At 46.3% G+C, this 23,948-nt stretch overlaps 1 protein-coding gene across 4 annotated transcripts in view; it reads right to left on the reverse strand.

Moving 5' to 3' along the window:
* The window catches only part of LOC121034775 (phospholipid-transporting ATPase ABCA1), a 133,763-nt gene that overhangs the window by 27,770 nt on the left and 82,045 nt on the right, over positions 1–23,948 (reverse strand). For 2 of the 4 annotated variants that reach the window (XM_040481866.1, XM_040481865.1), the window contains exons 13-30: positions 23,216–23,421; positions 22,088–22,264; positions 19,676–19,898; positions 17,490–17,711; positions 16,873–17,077; positions 15,695–15,808; positions 13,423–13,594; positions 11,770–11,901; positions 10,701–10,843; positions 10,359–10,496; positions 9,106–9,326; positions 7,669–7,747; positions 6,640–6,842; positions 5,530–5,578; positions 5,228–5,341; positions 4,015–4,163; positions 2,458–2,582; positions 839–937 (exon numbers count right to left, since the gene is read on the reverse strand). In XM_040481866.1, coding sequence (XP_040337800.1) covers positions 839–937; positions 2,458–2,582; positions 4,015–4,163; positions 5,228–5,341; positions 5,530–5,578; positions 6,640–6,842; positions 7,669–7,747; positions 9,106–9,326; positions 10,359–10,496; positions 10,701–10,843; positions 11,770–11,901; positions 13,423–13,594; positions 15,695–15,808; positions 16,873–17,077; positions 17,490–17,711; positions 19,676–19,898; positions 22,088–22,264; positions 23,216–23,421 — 2,771 coding nt within the window. Of the gene's footprint in view, positions 1–838; positions 938–2,457; positions 2,583–4,014; positions 4,164–5,227; positions 5,342–5,529; positions 5,579–6,639; positions 6,843–7,668; positions 7,748–7,774; positions 7,848–9,105; positions 9,327–10,358; positions 10,497–10,700; positions 10,844–11,769; positions 11,902–13,422; positions 13,595–15,694; positions 15,809–16,872; positions 17,078–17,489; positions 17,712–19,675; positions 19,899–22,087; positions 22,265–23,215; positions 23,422–23,948 lie in introns of all 4 variants that reach the window. The other 2 variants (XM_040481867.1, XM_040481868.1) reach the window with 2 other exon arrangements.

A 23,948-nucleotide genomic window follows, 5' to 3' on the forward strand; every position in this document is an offset into this window, starting at 1 on the left:
AGAAATCTGCTCTGAAACCTTGTATGCCTGAGCACCGTGCTCACTGGTCACTTGCGAGGTCAGTGCCTTGCCTTTAAAACCGGGAACTCAAATTAGCTTTTCTCCAATCTTCATATTCCCACACTCTCCATAATTCCTCAGAGTCTGTGATGTAACTGCCTGAATCTCATTCAACCTCAGCCTGGAACTTCAAACCTGCCTGGGCCGTAGTTTGGCTCCCTTGGAAACTCAACTCTCTTCAAGGTCTTTATGCACAAAGACTTCCACACACATCTTCCCTCATACCCACTTAGACACACATGGGTGTTTCACTGCATTTATTCATACACTATTTCCTTAAAGTGGATTTCGAAGGAAAGCACAAAAATATGCAACTCTAAAAGAAGAACGTGTCCATTTTTGTACACAATAATATAACATCTTTTCAGGTTGGCAAAGTGAAGAAACTGAAAAGCAAAACTGAAAATTATATATAATGGCAGCCTATCTCTGCTTTTAGGTACAGGAGCTGGTAGAAAGGAAGAAGGGAAAGGCATTTTATCAGTATGAAGTGCTATTTAAATTAAATATTAATCCATAAAGCAGTAAATAAACGTCTGCAGTGATTTACTTTGTGGGATGTTAGAAAACTCTCCTAGTCTGCTATGTTTATTTACAGATGGTCTGGTTAGATATCTCTGAGCCTTTTAAAAATAAAAAATAGTTCGAAAGACAGATGACACTAGACACAATGTGGCATCTATCACAGCTGATAAGGGCAATATATTAGACATCAAACCAGGTGACAAGCCTAAGAAGACCCAGCTGTGGAGAGTCTCATAGTTCAAGTGGCACTCACGGGATTGGGTTTCCTTCCATACATCGGGTCCCGAAGCCAGGGTTTCTGGTGAGGGCATTCAAGAGTTCCTGGGTGCCCATGTCCTCAGGAGCATCATTACTGTGGGTACATGACAGGCAGCCAGCTTAGCAATACATTAAAACCAGGAATTGGAAGGTAGAATTGGTTTTCTAAATTAGACATTTCACTAGCCACTTCCTGTATGCCAAGCTCTTAAAACAGAAATGAATCAATGCAGAACCTACCCCAAAGGAGCTCTGACACGGACTGAATATTTTTTTTAATTTTTTAAAAATGTTTATTTTTTGAGAGAGAGAGAGAGAGAGAGAGAGAGAGAGAGAGTGAGAGAGACAGAGTGTGAGTGGAGGAGGGGCAGAGAGAGGGAGACACAGAAGCCAAAGCAGGTTCCAGGCTCTGAGCTGTCAGCACAGAGCCTGATGCGGGGCTTGAACTCACAAGCTGTGAGATCACGACCTAAGCCGAAGTCAGCTGCTTAACTGACTGAGCCACCCAGGTGCCCCCAAGACATGGACTGAATATTTAAGATCAAGGTAACATACAGCCCTCTGAAGCAGAGCTCGTGTTAGTTCTATGTATGGAGTTTTTCATGTGTGTGTGTGTGTGTGTGTGTGTGTGTGTGTGTATGAACACATGTATACATACATGCACATTTACATATGGATTTCTTTAATGCAAAGAAATTCATTAAGGATCAGTTTTTCAAAAAATACTTTCACAGGTAGCCATGAAACCTGAACTCAACAGGCAAGAAACACAGGGTAAGAGGAGGAGGAACGGTTTCACCTATTCATGGATTTTTTTGTTTCCTTTGTTTGGTCTACAAATAGTGTAAGACCGAAGAAAACTTCTGCTTAGGGAAATAGAGAAATTTCTTTGTACTTTTCTTTGAAGCACTGGATTGTTCCAGAGTAGCTGGCATTTGTGTCTAAAGAACACACACTAGGGGCACCTGGGTGGCTCAGCTAGTTAATCATCTGACTTTGGCTCAGGTCATGATCTTGCAGTTCATGAGTTAGAGCCCCACATTGGGCTCTGTGCTGAAAAGCTCAGAGCCTGGCATCTGCTTCAGATTCTGTGTCTGTCTCTCTCTCTGCTCCTCTGCCACTCATACTCTGTCTCTGTGTCTCTCACAAATAAATAAACATTAAAGGCACACACTAGTTACTACCTGTAACTTAATGAGCACATTAACTGTACTGTGCACAAACAAGAACGTGGGGGTGTAATGCTGTGACAGTGTATGGAAGCCCTGTGATCAAACAACAAAGTTCAAACATAGCTTTGAAACGCCAAGTACCCGACAGCTTCATCACAGATGTATTCCAAGGGAAGATTATTTACATAAAGCATATAGGACTGTTCCTGATGACAGCAGTATAAAAGGAAACAAGCTCCAAAGTGGCAACAGAGAACTGGTCTATTATTTGAGGTTCGATTTGCTGCTGTTCTTTGCATCCAATATTAGTTTGTGCAGGGGCTTTGGGACACCTGATAAAATCCACATTCTTGAGTCCACCTCCCCTTGGCCCTCAGCACAGTAAACACCTGGGTCTGTCTGGGCTCTCTTCTGTCCCTGGGCGCAGAAGGGAAGCACATACCTGACAAATGTGTACTGTTCGTTGTACATCCAGGGCTGAAGCTCCAGGCTGGGGTACTTGCCAAAGGGTGGCACGATCAAGCTGAACACCAGGGCAATGCAGACAAACACAGCTGGCAGGACAATCTATAACCAGGGGGTAGAGGGGAAAGGAAATTGCAAAACAAGGGCAAGTGTTAGAAAGAAGGGCACAGGGCAAGCCCCTAAGAGTCCAGCTAGCCTCCCAAACCAGCCAACATGCAAATGAGCAGTACAGGGCCCATAGCAGAGCTCTACCAAGGCACTCATGGCAGGTTAGAAGCAGCAGATCCTGAGAACTAAACCTCTTCCCTCCAGGCATTTCTGGAAGATGGCAGCACAAGGCCAGAGGCTATGGCCACCTGGCAGAAGCCCCAAGCTAAAAACTTCAGAGGAAACAGTAGTCATATGTCAGGGTGACTCAGAACATAGGGTCCTGTCCTCTGCCCTCTGAAGACCAAAGACCACACTGGACCAGGAGCCCAGCTCAGCTCTGAGAAAGGCTGAGAGAAAAGCCCTGGACCAGGAGTCCGAAGACCTGAAACCTGGTTCTGTCTCTACTCTTAGCGTATCCATGTGAAGTCCCTTCCCACTGTGGCCTCATGTGCTCACTTGTAATCTGCAGACCAAGACTAAATGACCCAGTAAGATCCCACTCTGAAAGGGAAAAAGCAGCCACTGTCACCATATAATGGCCTCAAAATGCGTCAAGACCTAAATCCTTCTTTATGGGAAAATACATGACAATGATCTAATTATTGTTACAGCCTTAAGTAGTAGTATCATCATCACCAATCAACGAACAAGGTAGTTGAACCCAGAGAGACTAAGTAACGTGCCCAAGGTCACACAGCCAGTAAGTCACAGAACCATAATTCAAATCCAGGTCTGTATCTCCAAACTCATACTCTTCTGCATTATCCACATAGTCTATAGGGAAGAATCTCTTGATTTTATAGAGTGGGGTAATTTCATCCTTTCTGAGCAAGTGACTTAGCAAGCCAACACTCACATGCAGACAATAGTGTAGTGAGTCTTCTCAGTCTGTTTGCCCATTTTTTTTCTTTCCTCTGTGGCTACCTTGTTGTCAATTTGCAGTTTTTAGAGAAAAATCACATTTCCAAGAAATGTATATATCAAGTGCATCTGGACGTATCATTTCTCAGGTTATGAAAACTGAATGTGCCCAGCAATTTTTCTGAACTCTGCCTCTCTCCCACAATCCTTTACAGTAAAACTCACAGACACATATACATAGCACCACTCCATGTCAGGCCCCATTCTAAGCAGTTACTCATTTTAATCCTTATAACAGCCCTGTGTTGCAAGTATGTTATCTTCATTCTAAAGAGGACTAGATGGAGGCAGAGAAGAAACTTGCCCGCAGACGCATGAATGCCAAGAAACAGTACTGGGACTGAAATAGTGTCTGGCCCCAGCATCCATCTTCTAACCATGACCCTCTCCTGCCTCCACTGGTCAGGGAGCCAGCAGCCCACCCATGAAGCCAGAGTCCCAGGCCTGGAACGGCTCTTGTTACCTGAGCAAAGAATCCCTTCCGACTCCGTCTGGCAATCAGCAGCCTCTTCCACAGAAGGGCCACAAACTGCTGCTGTGTGAGTTTCCAGCCCTTCACCTGGTAGGAGCCTTTGCCGTCCATCCCGCTGAGCAGGTCTGTCTCTCTGGATTCTATAAGAAGCCAACACCGAAGGTCACCTGTTATCTTAGGCAGTTTTGACATCACCATGCTCCTCCCTCCAACATCCTCAGCAACCATCTGGGAGGCTTGTGTTTGAAAGCACAAGTGTCTCAAAAGTAAAGGGCTTTCAGGACAAATCTGTGTCTGAGGAAAAGTTAGGACTCCAAATGTCCAACAGTAACAGCTTGTGCCTTCTAGTTCTTGTCTGAGGAGTACAGAAAATGAAGGTACCTTGAGACAATGCAAAATACGTGTTCACATGTAAACTGTTTTACATACAGTCATTCAGATGAACCAAGTCATCCTCACTTTCTCATAGAATATTCTATGCAGCCATGCATTTAGGCTGACATAATTGAGAACACACGATGCTGATCTGTCTCCCATCCATTATGTTTTTGGTAAAAGGTAGACACATTCAAATGATCTAAGTACTGACAATGCATAAAGTCAAGGAGAACATGAGGGCCACACACATGTGAGCAGGACTGAGACAGCCAGAAAGGTTTCTGCTCTGAACAACTGTATCAAAATCCAGGTCTTACATTAATGATTCCTAACTGAGGTGCTTTAACATCTTAACAGTATTTGTTTGACTTCTTGCCTCCCCTTCGCCATCCCAGTCAAACACACAGGGACACACTCATCCAGAATATCTAAGTCTAAGGTGCAATTAACTCTTAAAGCTGACTTATTAGAGATCCTTCAACCATTCAAACAATACTTATTTAACAATTAAACACCTAATGTATGCAAGAAGCCGGGTCTCCACAGAAAATAAATGAATTCAGAGGACTGAGGCAGCATCCTTTTATATTTGTCTTGAGAAAAAGAGCCCAACTAAATGAAGAAAGCAATGAGGATAGGTTCTTTCAGGACTGATGGGTTGCACAATGCTAGAAAAGGGAACGTGGCTTTTCTCATCTTCCCCCTTCCCTTTGGACCCTGTATGCATCTATCATCCTGAGCTTAAAGCCATCGAAAGGAAACGTTGGAGTACACAAGACAGAAATTCACTTTCCAACAACAGGATACAAATCTTGCCCAAACAGACCTGGGTCTACATCAGAATCATTAGGATCAATGACATCATCTTCAGTGAATGGGCGAAGACAGCTTTGCTTGTCCCCAAAGGCCCGTCTGTTTCGTCTTGCTGGCAAGGTGCCATCTGAAGGCAAAATGAAGAGATTCCACATTTTATTTTTAACAAAACTAACCCTCCTCATCTGTCACGATGTATACACTGAAAATAAGAATGTGATAAAGCAAGTCAAAGGGAAAGGCACAGTACTGGTGAGCCAAGACAGCCTGCCGAGGGTGCTGCCCAGAGTGCATACAGCTCCCCCAGAGGGTTACCTGAAGTCTCAGCGTCCACCCCACTCTCTTCAGCCACTTTGAGAAATATCTGAAAAACAGAGGTGAGAATATTCTCAACACCATTTTATGAGAGCAACCATCACCCCCACAATTATTACATTACTGAGTGGCTTATTAGCCCCTAAAGACAAAAAGTAAAAGCTTCCTTTAATAATAATACTTTCTCAGTCACTTGGGAGTGAAGGCATTTTTAACTGGAGAGCATTTCCTCAGTAGTCAGAGCTATCAATCCAAACAATCCTTTTTAAAATAAAGGCATGACATTACAACACGACGGCAGAAGAAATTCATTCTGCATCTACAGGGAGCCCATCAGGTGGCCTCTTCCAGGTCTATGGCTCCAAATCTCTGAGTAAGCCAGCACCATGATAAGTCATGCAAGACAGAACGACCAAAAGATGATGGGTTCCCTATCACTAGAAATATTAAGTCAGGGATTCAAGTATCAGAAGAGAATGTGAACTAGCCAACGATTTCTAAATGCTGAACTATAGACCACAGCCTGGGAAGCATGCAATAATTCTGACTCAAAGACTCTGGCTCTGAGGCATGGAATTTTATTGTCAATAATATCCTCAGATGATTTTTGGTGCATGGCCAAGCCTGAGGACCACTGGGCCAGAAAAATGTTGTATCCCTCCGTGTCTATGATGTTCTGTCTCTAAAGGGAGGCGCTGCTACATGGTAAAAAGTATGGGCTTTGCAGCCCACACTCAATCAACCCCGATGCTCAGGTCAGCGTCCCCAAGTGCCCATTTTTTCACTTATGAGGATTAAATTAAGTTACAATTATTTAAAAAAAGAATGCACCCACTTCAGCACCAGGCACACAGAGATTCTCCACAAATGTTGGCTATTTATATGCATGGCTATGACACAGCCACATCAGGGAGCAATCCTAATAAAGCTCTCCTGTTATCTCACACCACAAATTTAAAAGTTAACTGTGGCCAACAATAGCTCAATATCAATGGCCCAAAGGAGCAATAACCTGCTTCATGGTAAATCTATTCCCCTGGGGAAAGGCAGGCTGCCTGTCCGGCCTTGGGACCGTGGGCTCCACTCTACTCTGACAGTCACTTAACTTACTTCTTCCAGCGTAGTCTCTGAGATGCCATAACTAGAGATGCCCAGGTCTGAGAGCCGGTCATCAATCTCATGGAAGAGTTCCACAAAGGCCCCCTCTTTTGCAGCTTCATAGGGCAGCACATAAGTCAGCTCATGCCCAATGTCTTCCACTAGCCGGGCCTCAGCCACATGCTTCCTGATGAGGTTGGAGATAGCGGATACATCTATAGGGACCAAAGCACAGTGACAGCTCAGCTGGCTCAGAGGCCTCCCCATGCCTACTCCTCAGAAGCTAGCTGCCCACACAGGATACCTGTCCCAGATACTGAAGTCAGTCCACATGTTCATCTCTGGCCTGAGAGTTTCTGGGAGTGAGGACTGGGTCTTATTCACCCTTTTATCACCGAAGCCAGGCACACTGTAGGTTCTCAGTACATTATGGGTGGGTGGAAGGATGGAAGGGCGGATGGGTGGGCGTGCAGAAGACTTTCTGAGGTTAAAAGCTTTGTGTCTGTTGCCTCAAGTCTAGGATTCTTCAATGGAAAACTTGAGTAGAGGTAAAGGATCCTTCACCCTTCCCTAACCTTCTAAAGGAGGCTCCTTCATTTACCTCAATAAGGGGCTAATCAAACAGTTCATGGAAGGAGACACCTTCCTGGAAAAAGCCAGTTGTTAGGACTGGGCATAGACAGACACAGTAAAGCCTTCTGCTCCATATGTGTTACAGGTGACGCTGGCCTCCTATATGTACCTCCTAAGGAAGACACAGCAGGCTACTCTCCATCTTCTGAGTTTTTGCTCTCCTTCACTACTGAGCTCCAATCCCTCCCCATAGTGTGATCCTCAGCAACTCATCCCTGGTTTCCAGGGTCCAGCCAGATCCATTCCCCAGGGGGCCAACCCCCCGACCCCCAATCATGTCAGCTTCTTGGGGACACTGCCCTGCCAGCTCCCAGGCCGAGCCCCAGGCTCCCCAGCAAGCATTAAGCCAATCTGCCACCAAGCTGCACCCTTCTCCCACAGCCACCCGGCCCCAGCCCAGCAGCAAACCTTGAGTCAGCGCCACCAGCCTCTGCACCTCTCCTCCTCTGCCTCCACTCTGCCCAGCTGGGGGAAGCTCAGGCACCACCTGAATAAGAAACCCCAGAATCCTTACCGATGGTCAGCGTGTCACTTTCATGGTCGCTGCCCAGGCCAGCATCAGAACTGCTCTGAGAAACACTGTCCTCCTGATGGCAAAGAAGGAGGTGAGAATGGGTCAGGGACCGAGCAAGGTACAGCCACCAGCACCTTCGCCAGGGAGGGCTTCCATGAGGCTCTATTGTGTGTGAACTGGAAAGGCTTCTCCTAGGAAGCAACGAACAGGGCAGCCATGGCTTCTGAAGCCACTGTCTGACATGCATGTGCTGTGTGGATGGGAGGTCAGGAAGCAGAGCTGTCCATGGGACCGTGGCCTGCCAATGAATGCTGTAGCCAGGCATTTACTGACCTTTGTAGACATGGGATTCACCTGGCTAATTGGTCCAGTGCTTCTCCGGCTTTAATCTGTGTTTAGTCACCTGGGGATCTTGTTGAAATGCAGATTCTGATTTAGTGGGTCAGAGTTGGGCCCACATTTCTGCATTTCTAACAAGCTCCCAAGTAATCCCAATGCTGCTAGTCCTCAGACCACACTTTGAGTAACCAGGCACTAGTTAAAAGGTAAATAAGCAGACAGGAGTTGAAGATTAGGATGTAAATGTTTTAGGTGCCACTGGTTCCAACACATAAATCAAATCAATCTCAGGCATAGACTGAAGAACAGAGGAAAAAACATACCTGGTTATTGGGTTCTGGTGCCACCTCTGTTATTTACCTGCTGGATGACCTTGAATAAACTCCACAATCCCTACAAGCCTCGCTTAACCTAACCTGGGGTGATAATCACAATACCTTCCCTCCCAAAGTTGCTCTGTACTTTGAGATGATAGAAGTTTAAAAAAAAAAATAAGTTTGTAAGATAACAAGGCTACAAAGAATTAACTATTATCATTATATTCTTTTATGCCCAAAATCTGCTAGGGTGAGTGTCAGGCATGAAATCAGTGCTCAATAAATATTTGCTGTTTTGTAAGTTAAAAGTGAAGGTCAATGAGATCTAGAGGTAATAAGCAGCAACAGCAGGACTTTCTGGAAATAGGGTTCCTCACTCTCAGCAAGTCTTTTTCCTTCGATATAATAAAGCCCTCTAAGGACCTTCTTTATCACTCACTGTGCCTCCATAGGAAACAGGAAGTGGGATTCAACCAAGTTCGGACCGCAGGAACACAAGCCCCCTGAGCTTTCCACATACAAAGTATGATGTGATTTCAAAGGGACCATAGCATAGGGCGATGGTGACCCCCACGCGGCAGAGTGGGGTGGAACTGAACAAGCCACTCACAGCCGACCAGCCCTGAATACACTCCCTGGACCCAGTACAAGCCCAGCACTGAAAATGCAACTCACCTTCTTCAGGTATGACACAGTGCTACTGCTATTTCTGCAGGAACTGAGGGAGGATTCCACATCTTTCTTGACCAGGGTCAGGTAGTAGCCTGTTCCCAGCTGGTTCTTGAGAAACAGGGAGGAGCCCACACAGCACAGCTTCCCATGGGAAATGATGGCAATCCTGTCCCCCAGGATGTCTGCTTCATCCATGTGGTGTGTGGAAAGAATAATGGTCCGGCCTGCCAAACACAAACACAAGGACGTGGGACTAGTGACGCCTGTTGGTTCTCACTGACTGAAGCAGCTGGAACTGCAGAAATCTTAGCAGCGGTAACCAAGGCAGAAGGACCTGGAAGCCTGGGTGGCCATGACCCCGAAGATGGAACAGTCAACCTCACAGATTCTGCATCCTCACAGGACAAAGAACATAACATTCATTTGGGAAAGTGCTACATGTCAGGCAGCGTGTGAGGGATCTGCATGCATTCTCAAGTAACTTAATCCTCTATGAAGCAGGCACTGCTGTTATGATAGGTAAAGAAACTAAGACAAGTTAAACGACTTTTCCAAGTTCTCAGGGCCAGCTAGAGCTGGCCCCAAAGTCCATGATCCTCATTTGCTCATCTACTTTTTCAACCCATACATATATGGCACCATGTTGGGAACAGAGATGAACAAAGACACAGCCTCCGTTCTCAGCAGTCTCAACCTACAGGGGAACATAGTTAAAATAGACACATCTGAGTTCTATGCTAGAGGTAGCTCTAGCGACCATGCCCGTTATCCCCATTACTTTTCTTTCTGGCCCCTAGATCAGGAAGCCTAAATGTTAAGTGTCTTGTAAACCAGGACTTCCACATACATACCATGGGTGAGCACAGAGCTTTAAGAAAAGAAGTCTGAGGGGCGCTTGGTAGCTCAGTCGGTTAAGCATCCAATTTCGGCTCAGGTCATGATCTCACAGTTCACGAGTTCGAGCCCTACACTGGGCTCTGGGCTCACAGCTCAGAGCCTGGAGCCTGCTCTGGATTCTGTGTCTCCCTCTCTCTCTGCCCCACCCCTGCTCACTCTCTCTCTCTCTCTCTCTCTCTTTCTCAAAAATAAACACTGAAAAAAATTTTTAAAAGAAAAGAAGTCTGACATTTTCCTTGAGAAGCAATTCTGTTGCTCTAGCAACAACAGCCATGAGACACAGCCCCAGCCATACTTCTCAAGAGTTTCTCCATCCCTCCCACCCAGTCCATAACTCAAAATAAATACACATCGGCTACCTTGTCGATATTTCAGCAGTAGCTCCCATATTCCCCTGCGGGAGTAAGGGTCCACGCCAGCTGTGGGCTCATCCAGAATGACAACCTTGGATCCCCCAACAAAGGCCAAAGCCACAGACAGCTTTCTCTTCATTCCACCTAAGAGACAGAGAGAGAGAGATGTTCCAGAACTAGTCCCAGACAGCAAAGGCAGAGGTATTGAGGGACAAATGAAGGCACCTACTTGGGGACAAGCCAGGGACCCATTTATGACCTACTCACCACCCCTATGGGGACACTGGGGCAGCTGTTGTTTCCCTGGTGTGTGCATGTGGGGGAGGTTGTTGGAGGAGGGGAAATCACCTGAGAGCTGACTCGTTTTGCTTTTCAGTTTACTGGGAGGCAAACCAACATCCAGGGCCATTTGCTCCATCTCTGCTTTCACATGCTTCTCTGAGAGCCCCTTTAGACGTGCATAGAACCAGATGTGTTCTTCCACAGTCAGCCTGGGGACAGAGGGCAGGTCAGATCTGTACCCCCCAGGCTGCATCAGAATACAGTGCTTCCTGACCCAGAACAGAATAGGCATGTTTCCACCGCCCCCAAACCTTTTCTAACTTTATAAACTTCTGAAAAATTATAGGAAGAATCAAGACAGAACAACAGTAAGCAACATCTAAGCTGCTGAAGAAGCCAAAACTGTCATGTGACAGGTCCCTTCCTACCAATTCTCAGCAGGCCTGCCCACCACACATCAGGCAGCTGCAACTTTCAATCTCAGGTCCTCAAAGGGCCCACCCTGCAGCCCCATCAACCAAGAAGCTGGCTTGGCAATCACCTGGAGCAGCCCTCGTGAACCTCAAAGGACCTCACACTACACAAGAAAGGAGGTCCCTGAGGAGGACATGAGCCTGAGCTGCTTGCATTAGGTACGAGGAAATTGGGGCCCAGAAGGGGAGAAGTCCTTGCCCAAAGTCACAGAACTCAGGTCTTTCTCTGCTCCAGCACAAGGGCTCCCTGTGGTCCTGAACTGCAGACAGGGCAACGTGAATGGAAGCCAAGCCTTGAGCAGGAAATGCTGGGCCATCGTGACAAAGGCCTTGAGGCACTGCTAAGTTCTGGGCGTTAGAGCCACAGCTGGCATCGAGGAGGCATGTGGTGAGAGGATGGGCTAATTGGCCCTCTAAAATGTCAGCAATGGACAGCACTACTTCCCAAGTCCACATCCACCAGCTAGACTGATGGGACCCCTCCCCCACCCAACAATCACCTCCAGCTTTTCCTACAACAATGGACAACCAGGTCTCAGAGTGCAGGGAGGTGAGACCCACCACCCTCACAAAAGGTAAAATGCTTAAGTCCCACTCCACCCATGACTCAGGACACACACATCCAGAGAGGGCTTCCTTCTCACAGTGCTGCTGGTACTCACATGTCAAACAGCACATTGTGCTGGGGACAGACCCCCAGGTTCTGCCGGATGGTGCTCATCTCAAAGCGAATGTCTTTTCCCAGGATGTAGGCAGTGCCCGAGGTGGGAGGGAACAACCCCGTCAGGATTGACCTGAGGACACAAATTTCCAAGTGCAAGAGTCAGTGTTAACCCCTCTCCTCCGAAATGCTCCAGGCCAGGCTGCAGAGTCAGGACAGCTACGGCAGAGGTAGCAACCATCCCACACCCCCATTCCTTCCTAACAGACCCTAGCTGCCCTGCACAAAGCAAAGAAGTCTTTGCTTTAGTGAACTAGGAGTGAGACTATGTGTTGGAAACAGCACTATCAAGAGAAGTGTTTTTCAATGAAGATTCCAATTTGCAGTGGAAAGTACAATTTGAGGGGTGCCCAGGTGGCACGGTCAGTTAAGCGTCCAACTCTAGATCTCAGCTCAGGACATGATCTCACAGTCCGTGAGTTCAAGCCCCACATTCGGCTCTGTGCTGACGGTGTGGAGCCTGCTTGGGATTCTGTCTCTCCTTCCTCCCTCTGCCCCTCCCCTGCTTGTGCACACACTCATGCTTCCCCTCTCAATATAATAACCTTTAAAAATTTTTTGAAAAAGGAAGTACAGTTTGAAACAAATATTTTGTAAGTCTAAAATCATATCCATGAGAAATGGACAAACCAGAACAAGTTATTCAAAGATAAAAATCATTTTTGTGTTAGGCAGTATGACTTTTGCACGCCTTTTAAAAATTATCTGAGCCTGGGCGGCTCAGTCGGTTAAGTGTCTGACTTAAGCTCAGGTCATGATCTCACAGCTCATGAGTTTGAGCCCCGCATTGGGCTCTGTACTGTCAGCTTAGAGCCTAGAGTTTGATTTGGATTCTATGTCTTCCCCTTTCTCTGTCTCTCCCCTGCTTGTGCTCTGTCTCTCTCTCTCTCTCAAAAATAAACATTAAAAAAACTGAAAATATGAAAATAAATAAATATAATCTGCCATGTTCATATATTGATTTTGCATTAATAAAAAAAGAAAGAAAAAAAAAAAGACTACGACGACATATAGGAAAAGGTCATTATCCCCAAAGACATATCCTTAGCAATGGTTGAGGGACCACACTGAAAGTCACTGAGGCTAACTCTGGTGTTTATGGCCCGTGCTCCCTTCTGAGGCTGCCCACTGTAAGGTCTTTATAGGTCCCTATGGGTCCCAGGGAGGGCAGTCATACAGCCAGCTGTCTGGCCATACCTCCTTAGCGACAGAGCTCCTGGAAATCACTACTTCTCTCCAACATATCAAATCTTTCTTCCCACATTCCTGCTTCAGAGTTCTAACCAAACTGGTTCAAGAGAATCTTTCTGAGAGCTGTCACAACCTCATGTTCCAGCAACAGTGCAGAATTCTGAGAACTCAATGGGAAAGGTCATCAAGAGGCTCCCAGGCAGTTTTACTCTTAAGAAAGAACATCTAGCAAAAATCAGCACCGGGAACTCACTCTTGTGATTAAGTAATATGAGCCATTCATCAGCTCCTCATGTGCTCTACCTCTGCCCCAGTGACCAGTGCAACGTCCTTACGTATGGATTTCTAACTGCACTACAGAACCTTCCTGTGGCTGATTCTGAGAGCCGCACCCTCTTCTTACATGGTGGTGGTCTTCCCAGCTCCATTGTGGCCCAGGAAGGAGGTAATCTGGCCCTCATAGAAATTCAAGGCCAGGCCATCAACAGCCACCTTCATGCCATCTCGGTAAACCTTCATCAAGTTCTGAATGGACACGCCCAGCTTCAGGTGTGTGGGTTCCTCCTCCATGCAAACTGTCAGAATGCAGAAGACGGGAATGAACTCACAGAAAATACCGACAAGTGGAGCACAAAGACAGAGGGGATGTGCCTGTCTTTCAGAACTGTCCTTGGATACTTCTGGTTTCTCAGGCAAGCAGGGAACTAACATTTATTTAGGGTCTATTTGGGCAGTAGTGTTGGTGATAGGAATTCACTGATAAAGGAGAATTCACAGTCTATTGGGAGAAAAAGATTTAACAAGCATTTAAAATATACGAGGCTGGGGTGCCTGGGTAGCTCAGTTGGTTAACTATCCAAGTCTTCATTTCCACTCAGACGATGATCTCATGGTTCATGGATTAAGCCCTGCATCAAGCTCCCACATCAGTACGGAGCCTGCTTGGGATTTTCTCTCCCTCTCTCTCTCTCTCTCCCTCCCCCTGCTCATAAACAGTGCACCTCTCACAAAATAAACTTAAAAAACTAAAATATAGAAGGCTAAAAATTGTTTAAAAAACACATCGAAAAATGCCATGGAACTGAGCAATAGCCAGACCGGGCAACACTTCACAGCAATAAAAAGGAACAAACTACTGATACACATCACAACTTGGATGGATCTCAGGGGAATTATGCTGAGTGACAAAGAGTCAATCTCAAAATGTTACATACTATATGGTTCCATTTAGATCACATTCTAGAAATAATAAAATGTACAAGTGAAGAACAGATTAGTGGCCGGCAGGTGTCAGGGACCGGGGAGGAAGGGAGGTGGAGGTGACTACGGCTTTCAAAAGGCAGAATGAGGGGGTCTGTGTTCACAGAACAGTTCTGCATCTTGACAGAGCTAGTGGTTACATGGATCTGCATGTGACAAAGTGCACAGAACTAAATACACACACGAATGAGTCCATGTAAAACTGGTCCAATCTGAAGAAGATCTAGGAGTTGTACCAATGTCAGTTTCCTGGTTCTGATACTGTGCTATAGTTATGCAAGGTGTTACCACTGGAGGAAACTGAATGAAAGGCACAAGGGAACTGTCTCCCACCCCCATTCTGTTTTTTTGCAACTTCCATGAGTCTGTAATTATTTTAAATAAAAAGGCTTTTTGTTTGTTTTTCAGAGTCATGTGATCTCAGAAGAGGAAGTGACTGACCACCTAGGACTCTAGAAAAACTGCACAGGGGAAGGGGTATGAAACTAGATCTTGAGGAAGGAGTAGTAATTTAGAGGGCAGGCAAGTTAAAGAAAGGGATCATCCATGAGAGGACACAGCACATACAAAGGCACGGCGATGTGGGAGAGCATGACATGTCCTGGCGACTGTGAGCAGTTCTAGGTGATTGATTCAGAATTAGGTGTAGACAGGAGGTTGGGCAAGAAGAGGAGGAACAGCAGAAGAGGCTGGGACAGTGGGCAAGGCGGGTTGTAAGTTGTCTAGTGTGCATGCTAAGGAACGTCAGACTTTTCCACTGGCAACTAGGGGAAGGCAAAGAAGAGATCAGCAGAAAAGGGACTGACTAACTACTTAGGAAGCCACACTGAACACAAAAGATATTTTCTCTCCAAGAACCTGAGCCAACAGCCCAGAAGGCAGAGCTTTTGCTAAACTGTGGGCACCTCCACCTACCGTCAGGAGCCAGGAGAGGATTAGGGCTCTGGGTAATGAGGGGTGAGAATATCAAGAAGCACAGACTGAGCCCTGGCAGCCACTTGGTGTCAGCCTACACAGGTTCATATATCTATCACTATGACAAGGCAGGCAACGAGGTTATGGTTCCACAATGACAGCTGTCTTTAACTCTTCTTCTTAGCTATTAATTTATCATGAAGAGTGTGTGTTGGAGGAAGGTATATGTGTGGAAGTATAGAGATCAAGGGCCTCTTTCCTAGAAGCCAAGAAAACAAAGGCAATGTCCCTCAGGGAACCAGATGGCGACTCCCCAATAAGTCAACAACAGCACTGGACACAACTGGCATGGGAGAATTTGGAAAGATGCACTGCATGTGATTTCTCTACCCCTAGAGTGATTTTACATTTTCTAAGGGGCAAAAGCCATCCTTTGCCCCTGACAGCACGGGGGTGGAGTGGTGGTGGGGGTGGTGCTCAGGCAGGTCAGCAGCACTTACTTTCTGATATTCCCTTCTGGCTGGAACCAGGGTGGCTCTTCTCATCGCTTTCCTCACCGAACCAGTAGGATTTGGTGCAAGGAAAATACCAGGGCCTGGGTATTCCATACTGGCCTGAAAGCAAAGATAAAAAACAAGATGTAAGACATGCTTGGCAACATGCTAGCATTCCCAAGGTATCACGGCCAGAACTACTCCCTCCTTGACACAGCTTCTGGAGATGGGACAGACTGGGATGGAGGTGGCAGTAGGGGGAGCTAATATTTGCTGAGACCTACTATATGTAACATACATTCTACACCTCTCTGAATCCTCAAACAACCCCATGAGATAGGTTATCAACCCCATTTTATAGATGTGGACACTGAGGGATAAGTAGCCTACCCAAGGTCACTCAGCCAGTAAGTTAAGAACTCAGACTCTGAATCCAGATCTGTATGATACAAAATTGCATCTTCCATGCCGGAAGCCCAGGTACAGGTCATAAACATTTCATATACACTCCCTTAGAGGAAAATCAGGTGAACCAGAAAATGTTAAACCTCACTGTCTCAGAATTTGATCTATATAAAAATGTATCCAAGGCAGGTCTTGGTCAAGGAGATTTATTCAGGGAAGTATGAAAATGAATTTTTATGAATGCTCATTTGATTGAATCACAGGTAAGGGCTTAGAGCCAACATCTCTTACTATTCACAAGCAGTACTCCAGGCAACAAGAACGTCTCCTGGTGGGAATTCTGGGGACACAGAATTAGAGAACTGGGCCAGCACTAGAAGGAGGAATCTTCTGGATCAGCTGACCCAGTGTTACCCAACCAGGTTTGTCCTCAAGGACCAACACTTACCAGCTGTGTGTCGCCAGGCAAGGTACTTTTTTGATTCACAGTTCCCTCATTTGCAAAAGAGGTTTGTGAGGATAAATTCCAAAGTATACCTAACATTTTGCACAGCACCTGGCGCACAGTGCTTGAGAAATGAGAGCTATGTCAGTAGCAAGAGTTATACTTTCAGCATCAGCTGCTTCTCCTTGGATGGCTTGCCTTGGGTCTAAAGCCCTAGCCACTTTCCAGGGAGCACTGAGCTCTGTAGAAATTCCAGCACAAACAAGGGGAGCTCTTCAGCTAGAAATTACATTTCCCTAGCAGATGGCTAAAGCAGTGTGGAAGCCCCATGTACCTGGAAAGACAGCCTCGATGTACCACGTCATCACTCCATAGATAAAGGTGTCGAACAGCATCATGGAGACTGACGTGGTGAGGTTGAAGCCATCTTCCTCCATGGGGCTCTCAAACAGGTTGTCCCACTGCACCCCAATGCCCTGCTCCTCAAAAAGGGCGAAGTATTCACAGCCAAACCCAAAAGCCACAGGAGACAGCAGGCTCTGTGAGAAGGAGGCAAAAGTCACTTATCCATCTCCTTGTGTCTCATTTTCTATTATTTCTAATGTAAATTCCACCCAGAGAAATTTGAATTTGCAAAATGGATCAATTACAAGATATGGAAGTATTCACCTACAGATCCCTTGAGGGTAGTGGGCTCACTAACAGCATATAAAAGCATTCTATTTTTAACTGCTCATTATGCACACACATTTCAGAAATGCATGCATGATGGAGCGTAAAACTTTTAGAATTTCATGCTTCCAAAGATGCCCCAAAGGCTCAGCAATCTTGCACCCCATGCCCACCGACCCCCACCCCCAGACACACACACACTCCTCTCCTGTTCTCAGCCTTGGACTACAAACACCCTGCGGCTGTGCCTGCAGCTCCTGCCCAAGGGTGGTTGCTCACCACGAAGATCTTGAGCGTGAAGCCCACATAGTCTTGCCACGCCACGCACAGGACATAGGGCAGGTAGAGCATGAAGTAGATGATGCCCCCGCAGGCTGCCGCCAGGTTGGCTCTGGAGAAGAGTGTGCTGATCAGGAAGCACTGCAGGATGGTCACCACAGCAAACACCGACAGAAAGACAAACACCACGCTGGGGTCGCTGTAGGGCAGCAGGTTTCCTAACTGGGAAAGAAGAGACCTATTAACTGTGCTGCCCCAACAAGCAAGCACATCCTTGCGCCATCTATGGGAAGAAGCCAGGGCTTACTCACACATCTCAGAGATAACATAGGGGAACAGCACTGCCCATTGTTCTGATGAGGAAACTGAGGCTGAACTAGCAGGATGGTGACTAGCCCAAGACCACACAGAAGAGGCAGGAATAGAGGAGTCCAGGGCTGAGATTCAGTCAGACCCATCCCAACGGACAATTTTGTTCTTTGTTTCTCCAAGAAATACCACTACCTGGTTTCTCCTCTTATAAGGACTAGGACTCTCCCTCAGCACAAAGAAAGAGTTGTGGGAGACAGCATTCTAGGACTTCCCCCTCCAAAAGCCATGTAAAATGGCCAGGAAATCTTACTATTCCCCCTTGGTAACCTGCCATGGGTTCTGCATTCCCACAATCATCCAAATCTTGTGGACTGGACCTTTCAAGTCTCTCTCTGCCCAGTTCATCTGGGTGTATCTGAGCAGGACCAGCCAGCATGTGGTCCCAGAGCAGTTCTTACCCACCAGCCACAGGACCACTGCCTCCACCATGGAGCTCCACCCTTGCAGTCAGATATCAGATGATGAGAGGAGGTTGATTTTAGAAAGCACCGCTCTGTCCTACTGTTGGGTGACCTCGGTGAAGCCCTTAACTTTCCTTGGCCTCATCTGCTTACAGGTTAAATGCGTTAGTGAAGGTATAATTAGAAAGCACAGGTGATGTGCTCTCAACAGTGCTTAGCAATCACTAAGTGCTCATTTGTAACTAACAGTAGCTAATATTCAACTAAATGTTAGTTCCTATCCCTTTGCACTCCCCTCACTTTGAAAACATTTATTTTTATATGATGCATCCTTAAAACAAATGGTTGTAAGAAAAAAAAATTAGTATACAAACCTATTAATATATGGGGTGGGCACAGAATACCGCTGCCCAGAGTCCCTTTGGAGGGGGAGCATGTTGCCTGGCAGTCACAGCAGACAGCGGTCAACTAGGTGTCAACTCCTCTGGGTCTGTCACAGCCACAGAAAGCTGCCTGGCCCTGGGGCACATCATTCCAATGATTGATTGAGGGGCCTGGGTATGGGGCGTGGGGTGTCAGGAGGGAGACCTTGGGGCTGGGTATTTCAGCTCAATAAGGAACAATTCCAGCAAGCTGTGTATGCTCCAGAGTGCCCGTGGGGCTGGTCCTGCACTGCATTTCATGCCTCCTCTCTCTGTTCAATCTTGCATACTCCCCATCCCTCCCATAGATGTTGATCCCTAATAAATACCCATTCACCAAACTCTCAGCCTCTGTTTCCAGAAAAACCTAAGCTGCAATAACACGCATCTCTCAGACTATGGTTTTTAAAAATTCTGGCAGAGGGGCGCCTGGGTGGCGCAGTCGGTTAAGCGTCCGACTTCAGCCAGGTCACGATCTCGCGGTCCGTGAGTTCGAGCCCCGCGTCAGGCTCTGGGCTGATGGCTCGGAGCCTGGAGCCTGTTTCCGATTCTGTGTCTCCCTCTGCCTCTGCCCCTCCCCCGTTCATGCTCTGTCTCTCTCTGTCCCAAAAATAAATAAACGTTGAAAAAAAAAAATTTTTTAAAATTCTGGCAGAATCACTACCCAATACGCCTAAGGAAATGCACAGCTCTCAGATGCTGCCTGGACCCCTGCCAAGGAGATGTCATGGCACAGTAAGTGTGTACCTACCTGGGAAGCAAGATCCCTGGGTTCTAGCCCTGCTCAGCCGCTAGCCAGCTGGGCTGACCCCTGGGCAAGTCATTGCCCCTTTTTGGGCCTCACTCTTCCCGAATATAGAACGAGGAAATTTCAAAAGATGGACACGTATGACCCCTTCCCTCCCAAATACTCTTGGCTTTTCTCCTCACACAGCGGATGTTGGCTGTGCAGGAGCTCCCTGGCAGCAGGGGGCTGGTGTGGCAGCCTTACTTTTAGGATGACCACCAGCAGGCCGGCGCTCACGAGCAAAGGAATGAGGCTGCTGATGAACCAGCTGAACCAGAGGATGCCATTGTCCAGGCCCATGATGCGCATGGTCTCCTTCAGCCGCGCCTCCTTCTCATACACGATGCCCTTGATGATCACAGCCACGGAGTAGATCCAGGCCAGCGTCATGAACAGAGGCATCGACCGGCTCATCACCCGCAGGAAGCTAGAGGCCCCACGGAAGGGAGGAGGAGAATTACGGGGAGTGAGAATCAGGCTCAGAGGCCAGCGTCCCCAAGCCTGCGTGCGGGAGGAAGCCCCGAGAGGGAGCACACGAGGGGCAGACCCTCCAGACTGTGAAACGTACGGGTTATCAAAGCTTCATGAGGAGCTCAACATACTGACAAACCAACGGAGTGCCACCAAGTGGAGTTTCTTTGGGGTCTGCTTTAGCCACGAAGTAACTACGAGATGCAGGTTGTTTTAAAGTACTAAAGAAACAAAAAACCAACTCCTTCTCTCACAAAAGTTCCGTATCTCCAAGGTCATCTCACTTTTGACTTGTACAAGTTTGATCACAGATAATGTAGAAACAGACTCCAGGCAGCTCTTGTCAGTAATATTTCAAATTCCAAACTAGAATAGGAAATGCGGTACTGTGACGTAAAAGGGACACAGACTTTGGACCCTGGAACTCCAGGCTCAAGTCCCAGCTTTACTATTTATGCACTTATCTGCTATGTGACAACAGGCAAATGCCCTTAATGCATTAAGCTCCCATCCTGTCCTCATCTTAAGACATCCTTCCTAGAGTAAATCTTAGATGAGGGGTTGGGCAGTGTGTGGGGGTGGGGGGGTCTTTGGAAAACTCTGGCTAATCTTTCTGAAGGTAAAATACAAGATAATTCAGGATGACTTGGAAAAAGCTAGAGGGAGCCACATGAGGAAATCATTGCTCAATGCAAAGCAGACAACAAACGTAAGAAGAGGCTCCCCGCTCCTTTAGCACTCTGATCTCTACACAGTTACACCAGAGAATAAGAGAATTTCCAGAACTTGGAAGAAACATTACATATCTCAGATGCCTGCAATAACTACACCTCTGCCTGTTCTTTCTTACAAGAAATCATTACATCCAAACGCACAGTTCCCACGAGGTCTTGGCAGCTTAGTGACTAAGTACCAAAAGATTACCTAAAGTCTAAGATAAAAAAGGCCTTGTTCAGTCTTATTTGGATTGTTTCAAAATGTGATTCACCACTTATAAAGAGAGAGTGGACAAATTTATATGCAGTCACTCTTTACGGGTCTAGATCACGGTTTCTGTGTTTGGGGAATGTGTATCTGTGTGCATGTGCCTGCATGTGTTTGTCACAACACTTTAAATTTGCTCTTTGAGCAAACTTTAACCAAAACGGGAAGGTTGTAAAAAAAAATGTAAGTGCTGGGGGCACCCGGGTGGCTCAGTTGGTTAAGCATCTGACTTCGGCTCAGGTCAGGACCTCATGGTTCATGGATTCGAGCTCTGCATCAGGCTCTGACCTGACAGCTCGGAGCCTGGAGCCTGCTTCAGATTCTGTGTCTCCCCCTCTCTCTGCCCCTCCCCCACTTATACTCTGTCTCTCTCTCAAAAATAAAAAAAAATTTTTAATATAAAAAAATGTATATGTAAGTACTGGTAACTATGGATAAAAAAGGAAGGAGGGACACCTGGGTGGCTCAGTCAGTGAGGCGTCTGACTCTGGATTTCGGTTCAGGTCATGGTCTCACGGGTTTATGAGATGGAGCCCTGTGCCCGGCTCTGTGCTGACAGCATGGAGCCTGCTTGAGATTCTCTCTATCCCTTCCTCTCTGCCCCTCCTCTCTCTCAAAATAAACAAACATTTAAAAAAAGGGGAGGGGAGGGGCGCCTGGGTGGCGCGGTCGGTTGAGCGTCCGACTTCAGCCAGGTCACGATCTCGCGGTCCGTGAGTTCGAGCCCCGCGTCAGGCTCTGGGCTGATGGCTCGGAGCCTGGAGCCTGTTTCCGATTCTGTGTCTCCCTCTCTCTCTGCCCCTCCCCCGTTCATGCTCTGTCTCTCTCTGTCCCAAAAATAAATAAATAAAAAACGTTGAAAAAAAAAATTAAAAAAAAAAAAAAAAGGGGAGGGGGGAGATTACCAGTATGTGCATATTCATGTCAGTGATATGGCTGGAACAGTCAACTACCTCCATCTGGCATCTTATTTCCTAAAATCTTCACTGAATTTCAAAACAGATTTTCTTGACCAAATCAGCACGCATGTAAAACAAATAAAATCAAAGCATCCTATCTCCTTTGGTATGTATGCACATGCTTGTGTATATGTGTATGTATGTTGCATATATACTCTCTCTAGGGATTGAGTTAACCAGTTACAAGAAGATGGTAACTTACATGTCATCGACATAACAGGGGTACGGCATCTGCTGCACATAAACACCAGTTTTCTTCTCAGTGCCAGTCAGCACCCTGATGATTGCCTGTTCCACCACATCTTGCAAGTAGGCAAAGCCCCCCCAGACGTACCGCATATCCTCAAAGGGGTCAGCCCGAGGACCTGGGTCCCAGTACCTAAAACCAAACCACAGGTAATCAAATATTCATTAGAACCCTAACACCAAAAGAAGCCAGGGGCCCCTGGGTGGCTTAGTCAATTAAGTGTACAACTCTTGATTTTGGCTCAGGTCATGATCTCAGGGTTCATGAGCTCGATCCCTGTGTCCAGCTCTGTGCTGACAGCATGGAGCCTACTTGGGATTCTCTCTCTCCCCCTCTCTGCCCCTCCCCCACCCACACTCTCAAAATAAATAACCATTTTAAAATAAATTAATTATAAAAAATTTTAAAAACCAATCACTCACAATCCTGCCACCATTACAAAGCCACTATATTCATTTTTGCATCTTATTTTCTGGTCTTAGCGATCATGTGCACTTATGCTGAAACACATATAATCAGAGTGGGCATACCACCTGTTGGTTTGGTTTTCTCCCCCTCGTTTGCTACCTAACACTGCATTAAGTGGACATACCAAATTTTGCTTAGTCATTCCCTTTTATACTGGTTATTTGACCCTTTTTTTTTATTATATGAAATTTATTGTCAAATTAGTTTCCATATAACACCCAGTGCTCATCCCAAAAGATGCCCTCTTCAATGCCCATCACCTACCCTACCCTCCCTCCCACCCCCATCAACCCTCAGTTATTTGCCCTTTTTTGTAAAAATGGATCATGCTAGTGCAGGGAACCTAAAGCCTTTTTTCTTTTTTTCCTCTTGATGTAATGCCGTGGGATTATTTCTCTTGAGTGGGAATGCTGAATCAAAAGATGGTATTTTATGACCTTTGAAATAACAGTCTCCAGCAATGAATGTGCCACTTTCACCAAAATCATGCCACCAATTTGAGGGTTTTTTGGGGGGAATTTCTACCAAGTTATTAGTTAAACTGAAGTGCCTCTAGTCATAATAACTGCTCTTGTCGTTCCCCAAAACTGGCTGGTGTGGCAGGACTGAACTCACCCATCTTTGATTTTATTTGTCCTCTCCACATTGTCGATATCCATTCGGATCTTGTACTTGACATGATGGGGCAGCTCAACACTGCCAGGAGTGATTCCGGTGAACACGATCCCAGCCCAGAACTTTCTCTCATCCAGCAGCTCCATGGACTTGTTGATGAGCCGGACTTCTGTTGCTATCGGTTCGAGCTTGTTCAGGTTGACACACTGACGGAAGAGGAACAGCCTTCATAAGAGCACTGGTGCCAGGATGATACACTGTGGCCAAGGCAGACTCTGTCCTAAGAGGGACACGCTGACTGCGAGCCATTTTTATCCCCATGCACTCATCCTCTCCAAAGCCATTTTCTAATATTCAACTGAGAATGGAGTCTTTGGTTTTTTAGCTGCAATTTAAGAGTAATGCTGGAAGTACTTAGAGATAAGTTACTTATATTGATTTTTGTGGAGGGAAAGAGGTTGAAACAATGATCATACCTCATTTTCCTTGGTCTTCTTGGCAATTCTGAATCGTAACTAACCAATTAAACAGACCAAAACAAAACAAAAACAAAAACACAAAACAAAAACAAAACAAAAAGCCACACGCTCACAAAAAACACCTTATTTGTCCCTATTAAGTCACATAATTTTTAAAACTAGATTTTTAAAATGTAATCTATCCTATTAGATTTTATATAAATTTAATAAATAATGCCTTTTTAAGGGCATGTTTTCTTGTCATTAGGTTTTGA

The sequence above is a fragment of the Herpailurus yagouaroundi genome, unplaced genomic scaffold, assembly GCF_014898765.1.
Source record: "Herpailurus yagouaroundi ecotype Mexico unplaced genomic scaffold, PumYag 160, whole genome shotgun sequence".
NCBI classification, from domain to species: Eukaryota; Metazoa; Chordata; class Mammalia; order Carnivora; family Felidae; genus Herpailurus; species Herpailurus yagouaroundi.